This window comes from Saccopteryx leptura, chromosome 2 (assembly GCF_036850995.1).
Source record: "Saccopteryx leptura isolate mSacLep1 chromosome 2, mSacLep1_pri_phased_curated, whole genome shotgun sequence".
Classification (NCBI taxonomy): domain Eukaryota; kingdom Metazoa; phylum Chordata; class Mammalia; order Chiroptera; family Emballonuridae; genus Saccopteryx; species Saccopteryx leptura.
The window spans coordinates 114,996,481-115,011,285 of record NC_089504.1 but is presented as its reverse complement, the minus strand read 5'-3'; the positions used below and the strand labels follow the sequence as shown (position 1 = coordinate 115,011,285).

Here is a 14,805-nt window from a genome sequence, read left to right as displayed (position 1 = left end):
TCTCTCCTGCTCCCTCCCAGAGTAGTCTCATTCATGAGGCTCATCTTCCCCACTCCCCACTCCTCCACTTTTCTCAGCGGCAAAGAGGTCTGTAGCCTGAGCAATGGCTGCGAGGCCCTGGGGTTCCTTCCTCAACTTGGTGGAAGATAAGTAAGACCACTCCTCAACCTCCCGTGAGTGGTGGATGCCCTTACTACCAACGCACTGCCTGCCTGACCACTGGTCTTCTGCAGTGACTACTGTGTGCAGATACAGTGCCATACTGAACCCAGAGCCAGGCTCGCCAGCTCCCTCCCCTCACAGATGAGGAGACTGCAGCTCAGGCAGGAGGCGGGACTTGTCAGGGTGTCAGGTCAGTGAGCAGCCATGCTGTCTGTCGTGGATGTCCACAGCTGGCCTTTTCAGTTCTACGTGTTCTGTTTTCCCTCAGAGCTGCACAACTATCAATAACCCACCTGTGAGAGTTTCACAGGCTCCTGTCACGGCACAGGCTTCCAGTCTGTCCCAGGATATTTAGTGGGAGCCAGTTATGGGACCTTGGCCCACTTTGGTTGATCTAAACCAATTTTCTTCTGCTGTGATAGTCATCTCTTGAGACTTGATAAGTAGGCCCCGCAGCTGTAAGCAGGGGCTGTGGCCGGATTGCAGTGGTTGGAACCACGAGAGCTGTATCACCTGGAACAGCAGAACCGCTCTGCCCCACTCGCAGTAAAGGCGATAGTTCTAGCTTGCATTTTCAATCTTCAATGCCCACTGGGGAGTTTTGTTTTTGTTTTTTGTTTTTTGTTTTTTTGTATTTTTCTGAAGCTGGAAATGGGGAGAGACAGTCAGACAGACTCCCGCATGCACTGGACCGGGATCCACCCGGCATGCCCACCAGGGGCGACGCTCTGCCCACCAGGGGGCGATGCTCTGCCCCTCTGGGGCGTTACTCTGCTGCAACCAGAGCCACTCTAGCACCTGGGGCAGAGGCCAAGGAGCCATCGCCAGCGCCTGGGCCATCTTTGCTCCAATGGAGCCTCGGCTGCGGGAGGGGAAGAGAGAGACAGAGAGGAAGGAGAGGGGGAGGGGTGGAGAAGCAGACGGGCGCTTCTCCTCTGTGCCTTGGCTGGGAATTGAACCTGGGACTTCTGCACGCCAGGCCAACGCTCTACCACTGAGCCAACCGGCCAGGGCCTGGGGAGTTTTTCTTTATGTTAACTAGTTTATTTTTATTTATTCCATTTTTAATTGTTTTATCTATTTTATAATTTTTCTAAAATCTTACTCTCCCCTCCTGTCAAAAATTCTGATTTAATTATAAATTAAAAGAGTTTTTAAAACTGTTTGATATTACCATTATTACCAACAACAATAATGGAAAGGAATAATAGAAAATGAAAAATCTTCTGCTTATGTGTAAATATCTTCTTGATCTTGGATCTGCTCTTGGATGCCTTTGTACCTTTGCCCATGCCCTTCCTGCTGTCTGGTTTCTTCAAGAGACGTTGTTGTTGTTGTTTTGAGAGGAGGAGAGATAGAGAGACAGATTCCCACATGCACCCTGACTGGGATCCATCCAGCAACCCCATTTGGGGCTGATGCTCAAAGCAGCCGAGCTACCCTCAGCACCCAGGGCCAACACTCGAACCAGTCAAGCCAGTAGCTGTGAAAGGAGAAGGGAGAGCAAAGGGGGTGAGGGAGGGGATGAGAAACAGATGGTTGCTTCTCATCTGTGCCCTGATGGGGCATCGAACCTGGGACATCCGTAATCTGGGCCATGCTCTATCCACTAAGCCAACCAGCCATGTCCTAAGAGACTTTCAATGACTTATCTATGGTCAGGCAACAGGTCATTAGTAAGCAGGTGGCCAACAGGGTCCTAAGCCTCCCTGGTACTGCATGCCCTCTCAATTACCAGGCTGTAGAGACTGGTCACCTTCTGATTCCCCACGCTCAGGAAGGGAAGTTGGGGCTCAGGTGCTACGCTAAATTATTATATGTCTGTGGGCACACAATACACACATACACATACACACACACATTGATGAAACTACACTCTACCTATTTTAATTTTATCCTAGACTCCCTCCCCAATTGTCCTACCATTTATGGCCTGAGATACTTCCTACAAAAGTTTGAATGCCATTATATTCCACCCTCAGAACATAGAAAACAAGAAAAAAAATGAAGGTGCTCAAGTCAGTGAAGGAGCTATCCTAGCAAATGGGTAGAAAATGAGCGAGCCTGCAGAACACCGCAGGAGGTGAGACTTCAGCAGGATTACGTTGCCCCTGGGCTTGGAGGGGGTGGGTGGGTAGAGGCAGCCATGTTTTACAAAGGATTTGATGATAGCCTGAGAAGCGAAATCAAGGAGAAAGCCTCAGACAATGACGGAAAGAAAGGGAGTAGCTCGACAGGAGTACCGAGGGGAGAGAAGGGCCACAGAAGAACGAGCAGGTGTGGGGACCCAGCAGTGCGGGCCATGAGGCTGGCGAGGCTGGAGCAGAGTGTGGGGGGAGGGGCCTGGCGTTGGCTGAGGCTGGACTTCAAACGGGAGATGTCAGCAGCAGAGGCTAAAACCTGAGAGCTGCTCCCCTGGGTCAGAAGAGTTTAAATGCCATCCTGCAGGTGACAAGGAGCCATTGGAGGGATTTTAACAGGGCGGCAACATGGTCTGATTTACAGTTGTGCTTACAGAGTGGGGTGGAAGGATGGGGGCCAGATGGGAGCACAGCAGTGAGAGTGGGCCAGGGTGTGGGGAGGAGGGAGAAGGAAGAAAGAGCCTCCTAACCCACCACCTCAAGCCTCAATGTGTCCTGGGTTTGTCTATGAGCCGGGCCACGTTTTAAATCTCAGCCCTGCCTCTCTGCCTGCCCACAGCCCAGTGTGTTTCCAGGTACCCAATACTTTTCCACCCCATCATGTAAGTCCTTAAGTCTCAAACACTGAATTTTTTTTTCCAATTAAGTCCAGAGAGCCCTAGGAAAGGGGACTTCTCAAATAAGGTGGGACTTTGGGATTATACATTGCAAACCTCAAACCAAACACAATTAAATTTTGTATCATCTGCTACTTGGAATCCTCCAGGCCATAGTTTCCTCCACGCCATGAATAATGAAAGCTCGCTACGCCTATGCATGAGGGAATAGCAGAAAACCCACAAGTGTGGGCACTTTGGGGTTTTTGAGTCTCTTCTATGACACCCTCTGTGAATCATCTTCTCCCTGTGGAAACTGAGACTTGGTGAGTGTGGGGACCTCCTCTAGATTCTAGGATCTAGAGCCATCTGTGAGCCAGGACTTCTCTGGCCCAGGACCCGTAGCTTCAGGGCTAGAGCCTCTGTGTTTAGACACAATCACATAGCTTGTCCACAGCGTCCATCTGCTGGTCATCTCTCCCGGGCCCCTGAGTCTGGACACTTGTCCTATGCCCCCTGCCCTCCCCTCCCCTTCCTCAGAAGCCCGCATCTCCAAGGCCCACTCAGGAGAGACACTTGGGAGTGACACACGAAAGAATCTAATCAGAGATAATCAATAGGCAATATAAACAGAGCCCAATTAACTCCCCGCCTGGACGGGAGTCACCCAGCCCTGGCCAGCCGGCAGCCGGCATCCTTAATGCCATTTCCTGACAGTTATTAAAATGAGTTTGCAAGAGATAGTCCCATTTCAGCAGAGTCACAGACTAATAAAGTACTGTCAAGAGCCTGGCGGAGGCTGGTCTCCCAGCCTGCCCTCCCATTTCCGCTGGCTTCTCCTGGGCTAGGCTTCCAGAGTGCTTTCTGCCGTCCTGGAGGGAACTTCATTTCCTCCTTGAGCCTTTATTTCTCGCCCTGAACCCTGTCCCTCCAGCAGCCCAGCAGCTGTTCTACTCTCCTCCACGAAAAAGTCAGGATCTTCTCGGAAGGCTCTGAGTTCAGGTCCATAAAATAGGAGTGGTGGAGCTGCAGAGTTAGAAGACACAGATTCTCAGAGCTGGGTGAGGGCCTGGGGACCACTGTAAGCGAATATCTTCATTTCTTAAGTGAAAACACTGCATCCTAGAAGGGGGCAGTGCCAGCCTCTAGGCCACACAGTAAGTTTCCAAGGAGGAGGAGCCGGCGGACTAGCAACCAGCAGGAGCATCAGGGCAGCCAGTCCCAGTCTGCTCACCGGCCAGTGTTCACTGAACATCTGTAATAGGCCAGGACTGGACTGGACTCTGAAGTACAAGCCTAAGTGAGAGGCAGACCTTCCCTCCAGAATGTCACCGTCGGGGGTTGGGTGGGGACGTCACCGTCAGCAGGGAGAAAGACACAGAAACAGATGCTGATACTAAGGTTGGTAAGTACAAGCACAGATATTCACTCAGGGGCACAGGGAGCCAAGCGCAAGGCTCAGGGGAGCCGACATGCCCGAGGCCCGGAGGAGCTCACAGCCTGGCGTCAGTCCGAGCCATGGCCAGCAGTCACAGTGGTATTAGCTAATGCACAGAACGCTTACCCCGTCCCAGGCAGAGCTCACATTTGACCCTTATCACCTTCCTTTGAGGAAGATAATAAGATTACCACCAGTTTACAGGTCAAGGAAACTGAGAGGCTGACTGACTTGCTCAAGGTTACACAGTCAGGCATAGAAGAATTGGTGTTTGAACTTGTTCCTCCAGCTCCAGACTCCATACCCCACTGGGCCCCATGCTCTTCTACCCTCGAGGAACTGCGGGACCTCAGTTATGAAACCACAGGAAGCCTCCTGCCGCCATGACCAGGCGTGAGTTCTGCGCCACGCAGAAGGTGGTCTTAGGCCCTGAGTCATGTTTAATGACCTCAGGTCACCCCAAGCCCTGACCCTGCTCTGCCCTTCTGTGGCCTCTAATCCAGGTATCTCTGCACACTTTTAGAACTGTTTCCAAGCAACAGAGGATCACGCCTTTTTTCTTTGGCCCCACAAGGCAAGTTCTTCAACCTACTGTGGGAAGACACTCGACTGCGGTTGCTTCTCCCTCCCTCCCTGACACAGCCCGAGTTCTTGTCTGGGGCCTTCAGTTTCAGAAGAGGAAGCCACCATTTATAAGTAGCTGTGTGTACTGCGTACCGCGAGGGTGCGTTACCCGGCCATCTCAGGCTTTCTCACCTAACACTTGCAGCAGCCCTGTGAGAAAGGTGTTGTCATCCCCATTAAACAGGGGAAGAAGTCACACAGGAACAGGGATCTCCAGGAGCTTGCTACCGGCCTCGGGGCCATTGGCTGGAAGACCTAGGCTTCAACCCCAGGTCTATTTATCCCCAAAGCTGGCTGGAATTTCAAGAGTTCATCTGTGACCATGAAACAGCAGTGAGTGTGTGAAGCCTGTGTCTTTGGCTTCAAGCATGATGTTCTAGCCAACTGAGCTAACCAACCGCGGCCAGAAAGCAATTGTCGTGATATCAGAAACCTATTAGGATCCATGGAGCCTCTGAAAGACACTTCAGAAAGGCATCTGCAAGCCAAGAGTGATGCTGAGCATTATGCTCCCCTCGAAACAGCTGCCTGGGGCTGGAAGACAGCAGAATGGTCTCAAAATGCAGACCCAGCCTCGCACGGAGCCTCCCAACCACCTTCCGCCTCCCAGACAATAACGACCTCGGAGCCGAGAGGAAGCCATCCTTGTGGGAAGAACAGGATGACACGATGCCAGAAAAGAAAACGAGAATGATCTCAGGGTTGCACGGATTGCCCCTTTGCAGATTCCCAGTTGGCGGATGAGGCACTCCTACAATGAAGCAAACTATATTAACACTATTCTCCATAACAGCCTCCCAAGAAATCTTCCATCTCCATCCTCCACTGAGGCTCCTAGAGGTTGTGTCGACTAGACGTTTACCTTTCCTGTGGCTGGTTTTCTGAACTAGGCAGTGGGTTAAGTCTATGGCCATTTTCCAGGGACATGATTGCCAAATAGATCTCATTAGATTGTGAGCAAGTGTGGTGGCATGCAAATCTTGTGCTGTCACTTTCCTCATTAAAAGCCAGCGGTGTCGCGGTGTCTTCTCAATGCCTGAGGCAAACGTCCCTTTGACACAATTCACTGGGTTCTTGACCATGGGCCCAGCTGCATCTCAAGGCTCCGGCTCCTCACTTCTCTCCCCGGCCCTCACCTTTTCCCATTCTCTGCGCTTCTTGCATTTGCAGACCTGCCACACTCTCCAGACTACTTTGGGCTGGGCTTCAGCACATGCCATATCTCCCTCCCCAACTCTTCTGCGTATTTGAGTTTCTATTTAAAGTCATGTCTTCACAGAAGTTCTCTTGATCTCCTAACAGTCTCTTACTCCTTTAGCCTCTATCCTTTCCCTTTCATAATATTTATCACTGGGTCCACTCCTCCAGCAGCCTGTAAACTCCAGGAGTGCAGACCGGCGTCTGTGTTGTTCACTGATGTATTCCCAGGGCTTGGCATAGTGTATGCGGCACAAGAGCAGCCTGAGAGGTAGGGATGGAACGGAGGGACTTGGGAGAGACAATTTACCTGGCTTTAACTGGAGCCATTGTGCTGAAGATGAAATAGCACCTGTGCTTGACCTGAAAGCCATGTCTAGCCTCCAGATGACAGGTGGTGAGCATATCCCCATCCTAGGTCTTATGTTTTATGGTGACATGTATTCCTAGACCACGGAGCTGGGGGTGCTGCACGATATTTCCTCATCGCTAGGTTTTGTTCCTTCCTTCCTGCACAGATGTTCTCTTGGGAGGCTCAGTCCTTGTCCTGGGCACAGAGAAGGATCCCTATGGTTTTGTTCTTCTAATGCTTTCCAACTCACAATGCCATAGTGACATGTGCCTCTGTCACATTGATGACAATTTATGACACTGGGCATTTGACTGATGATTTCTTATTAAATGTAGCCAGATAGTTCTAAGCATCTATGTAGCATCATTATAGTCAAGATGTTCTCAGCCTGGTCCCCAACTCATCCCTCTTGCTGGTCCCTAGAATGTGCTTCCAAGCCACTAACTCTGGCCATCAAAGAGATTAGGGGCTGTGAGTACACAAACTCATCATACTGATCAAAACCAAATATGACAAGAAGAAAAATTCTCCTGGGAAAGGCAACATGTGTTGGATATTAAAATAAAGTAAACTTTGGATTACTACCGCTTTTTGCCACAGGCACTAGACATAGACACTAGGCTCAGACTAGGGTCACCAGGAAGTCCTTGTGATTAGAAATGCAGGTCAGCAGAGCCCTGCTAGAATGCCCCAGATGGGGCTGTGGCATCTCAACAATTGAGGCTTCTTTGGTTCTAATGAAAGGTCACATGTATGGATGCCGGCCAGTTGTTGCCTGCCCGAGGGCTAAGAGATTTTAAAGAACTCTACAGGCCACTTGTGAGAGCTAATGAACCAGAACCACGAAACACGCCACTTTTTCCTGAGGCTTTTTGCAGAAATTCTAGCACGTACAGTGCTGTCCCCAAACCTCAAGCCAAAGTGTGTGACCCTGGGAGCTGGCCAGCTGCTGACCAAGGCTATGACGGCAACTCCCGCTGCACTCCAGGCGTGCCTCTCCTAACAGAGTTGGAATACAGGGCAGAAATATTATTAAAATAATGATTACAACTGGAATTTCCATTGGATTTATAGTTTCCAAACATGTCTTATATATTTTTTATTTTATCTGAGTTATCTCCTTTGGAGTTTCATGGATGTGTCATCTCTTGTCCAAAGTCACACAGTAAGCAGCAGTGATGGGGTTTGACTTGGTCCTTTGGCTCTAATCCTCACATCATGAGCTGTCCAGTGACTGTCACTTCCAAGGTGGGGACAACAAGGGGCTTGGGTCTAGCGAGTTAGCATTCTGGGCATTTCCTCTGCCCAGTTTGCTTTCGCTTCCCTTGAGGCTGAGGAGTTAGCCACAGCCCAGTGGTTGGGAGAGGCACTTCTTACTGCTGCTGCTGGCCAGGCCCTAGGCTATGATAAAAGGGGTCTGAAGGCTCCTTCTCTGAAAATGACCACTGGGCCCTCCTGTGGAAATTGCTGGTAGAGGGGATATACTCTCCTTCTGTTTCATAGGCTCAACCACTGAGAGGTGCTAAGGAGCAACCCATCTCACCTCCTACCCTGACAAAGCTTACGTCACCGAGCTGGGCTAAGACAATGGATGGCTCACGGGGGCGGGGGGGGGGGACAAATGAACGGGCTGGTGAGGGATGATGGCTGAGGAACAACATTTCTCAGTATTTAGGCAACAGTAGGCCCGGCATGCCCAGAAACTTACAACCAGGCAATACATGCTGTGAGGGCAGGGATGGTGCCTGCTGACACTGCTGTATTGCTATGCCCAGCTCAGAGCCCGGAGCCCATGAAGTGACCAATAAATGTTTGTTGGCTGAACTAGATCACTGAACATGTTGTGTGTGAGCCTTAGCTAAATATGGGCCAATTGTTTCCAACAGGGCAGCCTGGCAGGCTCTGGACGTGGAGCCAGGCACAACGGTGTTCCAAGGCTCAGCCACAACACGGGGCAGCCTGAAGGTCGAAAGCAGGCTAAGATGCCTCACAGGAGAGGTGGCACTCAGAAACCAGGTGTGCAGTGAAGTGCCATTCAGGAATCTAGGGGGCTAGCAGGGATCCAGAAAAATCTGTCCTTAGGAAAGGGCTCCAGATACCAGGCTGGAGCCCTCTTACTCTGTGTGTGTGGGAGGGGCGTGGTTGCAAGGACAAGACAGCTGTCACCCCACGTAGGACCTGGGACTTAAAGATAGGAGAGCAAGGTACGGAAGATACCCAATAATGAGAACTGGCCAGATTACGGGCTATGTGACTCCCCCAAGGCACAGGGGTATGCTGAGACGCCTGGCTTCATTCCATCCTTTCACTGAGGTCTGGAGCCAGGCTGGGCTGGAGATGGGATGGCAGGTGTGGTCTAAGAGGAGAGGAAGGCTGCAGAGACAGGAAACCAAGTAGGGCCCGGCAAAGGTGAGATAGCCTTCATGGAGTGGTTTTCACAAAAGAAAGAAAATGTTGGCATCTCCCCAGGGCACAGGCAGAGGGACAGGAGCCTGATGTCCCTAGAGTCAGTCGTGGACGTGTTCCACAGGAATCAACTGGTCAGCCACCACCCTGTGGTCTCCCACATGCACCCCCGCTCTGCAGGGAGAAGCATGGGCAGGAGGAGGCGGGCTCCTGCGGACCCTGTGGTGGGGGAGGGGAGAAGGCCTGCCGGCAGTGAACCTCAGAGCTGGCACAGAGCGACCCAGGGACAGACCAGCCCAAATTAGACCACAAAAGAGGCACCACAGCTGCCGGTCTAGGGACAGGCGTAACAAAAGGAAGCTGTATCCCAGAAAGAGAGAAGAGTGACAGGGAGAAGGTCACAGATGGGTTTGTACAGTTTCAAAGAAAAAAAAAAAAAGGTAGATTCAGGGCAAAAACAGGTTTCATAAGTAGTCATTTTTATAGCATCTATTGTCATGCCGAAACCTCATCTTACACACTAACTTCTATTCAGAACATGCTCAAAGCAGATATTGCTTATTTTCTTCTGACTCAGAGAGAAATTACAGTTCCCACCGGAGTATTCCCAGGGCTGGAGGAGGGGCTGCCGTGCTCCTCCCCGCCTCCCAGGCTTCACCCCTGCGGCCCAGGACCAGAGAGAGGGGATGGAGTTGCTGGGACCGAAGGCCCTGGGCCAGGGCAGGCCTCAGGGTGACCCTCTTCTCCCCTGAAGGCTAGAGAGGACCCAGAGACTGCGGAGCCCTTTCTCAGCCAGCTTCCTGTCCCCCAGGACTGTCAGGCATGCCTGCGGTTCCCAAACACCCAAGCTTCTGTGGGGTCGTCATCCTGATTGGCTCAAAATCTAGGATTCTGCCCCACTGGCCATGGATGGAATTTTCCACAAAGTCGGAGGACCTTGCTGTTCAAGGATAAGCAGAATCTAGGGCTCCCTGACTCTCAACACAGTGAAAACCCACCAATGAGTTCCCCCACAGGCCTCTCGGGGGACCCCCTGCCACATCCTTCCTCAACCCCTTCCCTCTTCTAACACAGTCACTGTTGTCCCCTCATAAGTTTCTCTGCTTTTCTTGTTTAATACATGTGGACCAAAAGCATTATGTGATGTTTCACTGTATTTGTCTCTAGTTTCAAAGAGAGGCCCCCGGGCTGGACGTGCAGGGAGAGAAGCCCGCTCAGCAGCGGGCACAGTGAACAGGACCCACGCCCGCTGCCCAGCCCTGCACGGCGCCGCCCTCCGCCCAGGGCCTCGGTGCCTCACACAACACGGGTGGGAGTACCTCTCACCTAACTCTGGCCTCGAGGGAAGCCAACCTGTAAGGAGATGCCAGAGAGTTAGAAAAGGAAGAGGCCATTGCCACTGAAGTCAGCATTTTTTAAAATCACTACCATCCACAGGACACCCACCCTTGGGGCAGACCAGGGCCTCCTCTGCCTCCTCGTATCCCGGGCCCTGTCAGCTGGGCCACTTCCTCTAAATGGCCCCTTTGCCTTCCCAGGCCCTGGGAGGACTCTCCCAGAGCAGACAACGGCACAAATGAGACTGCCTGTCTCCAAAGCTGAAGAATAACCAAAGCCAAATCAAATCAAAGCACTTCACCAGTTTTGGCAGAGGACATGGTATTTCCATCTACGGAGTTTCGGTTACTACACTTGGACGAAGGCTAGGAGTTTCCCCAAGAGGTCTCTAATGGAAAGCAAGGGCTCCGGGGGGCCCAGCCCCCCTTTTCCCCAGCCTCTGAGTGCCATTGTGAGGTCTGTACCTGGCACACAAGCACCAGGCCAAGGGGCAAGTGAAAGCCACCTGCTTGCCAAGCAGAACACCCCCACAGCGATGTGTGCCTTGAGAGAGAGACCCTTTTAAAATTCAGGCAGAGCCTCCCTCTCTGCCTCCAGAGCCTGTCCCCCTTTTAGTGATGATGGTTCCAGAGAGAACACTTCAGAGCCAAAGAAGGACAGGAGATAACATAAAATTGCAGGCAAGTGAGAATGTGGTTCTGGGCCAGAGAGTGCTTTAGGCGAAGCTGCACAGGTCTGGCGGACGGGAGGGGAGGAGAGGGGAGAGGGAGGGTCCGAGATGGCACTGACCTCCGAATGTCAGGGCCCGGAGGACTTCCGAGCCACCTACGTAAGTCATTTTCAAAGGTGTTTGGTTTTGGTCTTGGTTCCTTTTGATTTCTTTATGTTATGTTTAGCAGTAGAATTCTTTTTTCTGAAGAAAATAAAAAAAGAGAAAGGAAAATTGTTCTTTCTGAATCTGGGGAGATCCAGAGCTCTGCCCACCCAGCCCCTGGCACCGCCCACAAGCCCTAGGGCCCCGCAGGACACAGTATGGGAAACACTCACTTGATGCAGGTCCCATGTTTCAGTGGCGATGACACTGAGGCTGAGGCCAAGGAACACGGCGTACCTTGCCCAAGGTCCACGCTGAATTGAAGGCAGAGCCAGCTAGACCCCCATGGCCCAGGCGCCTGGCACATTCCTTCTCCACATCAAAGAGGGGGGCCCTTACGCTACCTGGCAACTGAATATTCAAGGCAGCTAAGCCTGGGTCCCTGTCCACCGGGGAGGCTCCCCTATGTTCCTCAAGTAACCAGTCCCAGTCCCAGAAGTTTCCCATCTGGTTCTGCCCTCTCCGTGATGGGACTGGAGTCCGAAATCTCAGAGCTGGCAAGGACGCAGACATTGGGAGGGCTAGACATCTTCCAACCATACTGGGGAAAAGAGCAGTGCTGGGAAACTGGGTGCCACCTCGAGGACCACGTGTCTTTCTTTTGAGCTCAGTGGGAAGGCCTCGTTCCACGTGGGTGGGCTCCTGATGATGGGGAGGGTGACAGGCTCTGCCAGACATTGGCCTAGGGCTGAAGGGACAGGGACAAAATCATCCACCATTACACCCCGGGTGCTACTGCAAACTCTCAGCATCCTCGCTGAGGAGTGTTCCTGCCCGGGCCTGCTGGCCTTTCCCTCAGAGCCTGCCCCCATCTCTCCTCGGTGACTCTGGACCTGAGCTCAGCAGCTTCCTCCCTGCCCTTCCGGCCGCATGCACATCCCAGATTCCGGCTCTGGGCCTTGGCTTCCCTCCAGGCTCATGTGGCTTCCCATTCCACAGCACTCTCCCTTAGCTCCTGTCCTCGCACCCCAGTTCTTCCCACTCCCGGAAACTCTGCAGGAGACGTGCTTTTCAGCCGGTCCTGACTTCACAGCTGCTTCTACACAGGAGCTTACCTTCCCGGAGCAGGGAGCCACCAAGCTGCCGCTCCTCTGGTTCCCCTTCCGCAGCGGCCTTTGCCTTCCTCCCGAGCCCTCCCGCTCCAGAGCACCAGAGGCACAGCCGTCCCATCGCTTCACTCTCATGTGCATTTATTGAGCGCCCACAGAGTGTGTGGTCCTAAGCTCAGGGTTCCGAGCCATGGTCTAGTCAAAAGGAGACCAGAGCTAGTACAGAGAACGTTTCATAGCTGCTTACATCTGGGAAGGGATGGGGGAAGGGAGAGCTAATCACAAAACAAAGTCCTACTCAAAAGCAACAAAATCTCCTCTGAGAGTAATATATAGTCTACATACACACGCGCGCGCGCCCTGAATGAACACATGGGTGGACCCAGTGGTTGCCTATGCACGCATATACAGTGTTGTGGGTAAATAAACAACTGTATGTGCTGTACGCACACACGCACGCACACTCCACCGCACAGACAGAATCTGGCTTATGCTATCAAAGACACTAGCCTCCAGGTACTAGTGAAGCGGTCTGCCCTAGATGCCTGCAGCATGCAAAACTTGGAAGATCCGGAGATTCACAGTAAAGGAGGACAATGGGTATACATGGGTACTTTCTGTCCTCGGCCCGGCCGCAGCACTCCAGGTCGCTCTTGGTCAGTGACAGCAAAGGCTCACAGAGCAGAGCTGAGGAGCTGGCGGCCACCTGTCCAGTGTCGGGGCCCACCAGGGCCCTGGTGAGTTCCCCAATCTTCAAGGCAGAATTTAAAACTCTGGTTTTCAAGTGTGTAGTCCTGCAAACAGTGTTCCTTGTCACGGCGCCACAGATCGAGGTGAGAATTTTTTCTCGCTCACTCTCTGCAGCTTCCCACATGTGCTAACGCATTTTGTAGTCATTAGATACAGATGTTTCACACAGCTGTCCCTTGAAATCCAAGTCTACTGTGAAATCGAGGTCTCGCTGCAGAGAAGGAGCAGAGGGTCACGGCATTAGTGTGGTCAGAGTGACGGCAGCACTCCCCTCCCTTCAGGTGGACGGACGGGCAGCTCCTGTGCTCCTGAGGTCTGCTAGCGAAGGAGTTCCTGCGAACAGCCCTCGGGGACCTATTCTGCTGCCTCATTATCCTTACAGGAAGTTATTTGATTCCTAACCTAAATCCTTCCTGTCATAATATAAACTGTTCCCTCTGATTTCATCTTGGGAGAACACGGGCGAACTTTCTGTGGATAGCCCCCAAGGCATTCATTCTGCAGGGTTTTAGTACACCTGCCCGCACCTGCGGTGGCTCCGAAAGAATCACACCATCTCCAACCCACCAGGCCAGGTGAAGGACACAAACCAAATTTCTTCTAGGTCACCAGAAACTCTTACTTCCTAGGTCAGCTCATTCTAAATGAGGTGAAACCCATGGCAACAGCCTCTGTTCTCAAAGCCCCTCTGTGAAGAACGAGGAGCTGTGCTCAAGGCTGAGAGAGTTGGGCTGGGTGGGGGGAAGGGAGAAGTAGAAACAGTCTCTAATTCCTGAGCTTGAAGGGGCCAACACTGGAGTCCTTCAGTACTGCCTAGTTACACCCAAGCCCAGCTTCTTGCTGCCGCCTCCGGCAACTTCCCTGATTGTGCACAAGGCACTTAGGCAACTGGGTGTGTGGGTCCTGGAACCACAGAGGTGCCTTCTCCTCTCTGACCCGTGCCCACACACATGCTGCCTCAGCACTCACCACATTTTTGGCATTTGGCTTCATGGAGATGGTCCCATAGAGTTCTTCCCCCCTCCGGACAGTGAGGTAATCTTCCAAGTAGAAGACGGTCTGCTTCCAGTGGGTGTAGGGGGCGTCTGGGGCTGAGGAGCAAGGACAAGGAGGTAACGGGAGAGTCAGAGGAGACATTTCCAAAAGGGCTGAGGCTGGGACCCTGCCTACACGCCTCTGGTTTCCTCTAGGACCCTCTGACGCCCACACAACACTCTTGGGGCAGGTGCATAGCCCCGGTAGTCGGACTCCAGGCCCCCAGAACTCCCCCGTGTGCCCCCGTGATCCCTCCTTCCATCAAGCCCCCATCCCTCAGGTCCTAGCTGTGAGTCAGGAGAACAAGATGATGTTACTAATGCATACCAAGGGGTGAAGGATGACTACCCTCTCACCAACTAAATTCCACAGCACAAATCAATCTCGGACTGCTACTGTTCTTTCCTCATTAGTCAACAGAGTGAAGACTGGCAGACAGTGTGGGGAGGGAGTTGTAGAGTTGGCCATCCTATCTCCCCTAAAATGATATTGTTAATGCAAACTCCCCAGCTAACCCAGTTTCCCCAGTTCCACTGACAGCCCAGTCCTACAAATAGCTTTCCCTGACTGCTTCTTCTGCCTAGAATCAAAATTAGTACCCTCAGCACAGGCCCTCTAGGGGTTCCAGCTGTGCCCTCCTAACTGGATCAGATTGGAACGAGGGAGGAGTCTCACTCCACAGCCCCAGCCCTGGTCCGCAGCTCACACCTCCTGCATGATCCAAAGCCTCGCTGACACTGACGCATGCACCTCCCTCGTATTTGCCATTAAGTCCCACCCCTCCCCCACTCGGCACACTACAGATTCCACGGCAAATGAGAGGTCTGGCTAATGGGCCCTCTT

General features: G+C 52.4%; 1 protein-coding gene across 3 annotated transcripts in view; it reads right to left on the bottom strand.

Moving 5' to 3' along the window:
* Positions 1-12,325: 12,325 nt before the first annotated feature.
* PRMT8 (protein arginine methyltransferase 8) overlaps positions 12,326-14,805 on the bottom strand; it is a 98,191-nt gene continuing 95,711 nt past the window's right edge. For all 3 annotated transcript variants that reach the window (XM_066365740.1, XM_066365741.1, XM_066365742.1), the window contains 2 exons: positions 13,897-14,018; positions 12,326-13,138 (listed from right to left, as the gene is read on the bottom strand). In XM_066365740.1, coding sequence (XP_066221837.1) covers positions 13,055-13,138; positions 13,897-14,018 — 206 coding nt within the window. In that variant the 3' untranslated portion in view covers positions 12,326-13,054. The remainder of the gene's footprint in view (positions 13,139-13,896; positions 14,019-14,805) is intronic.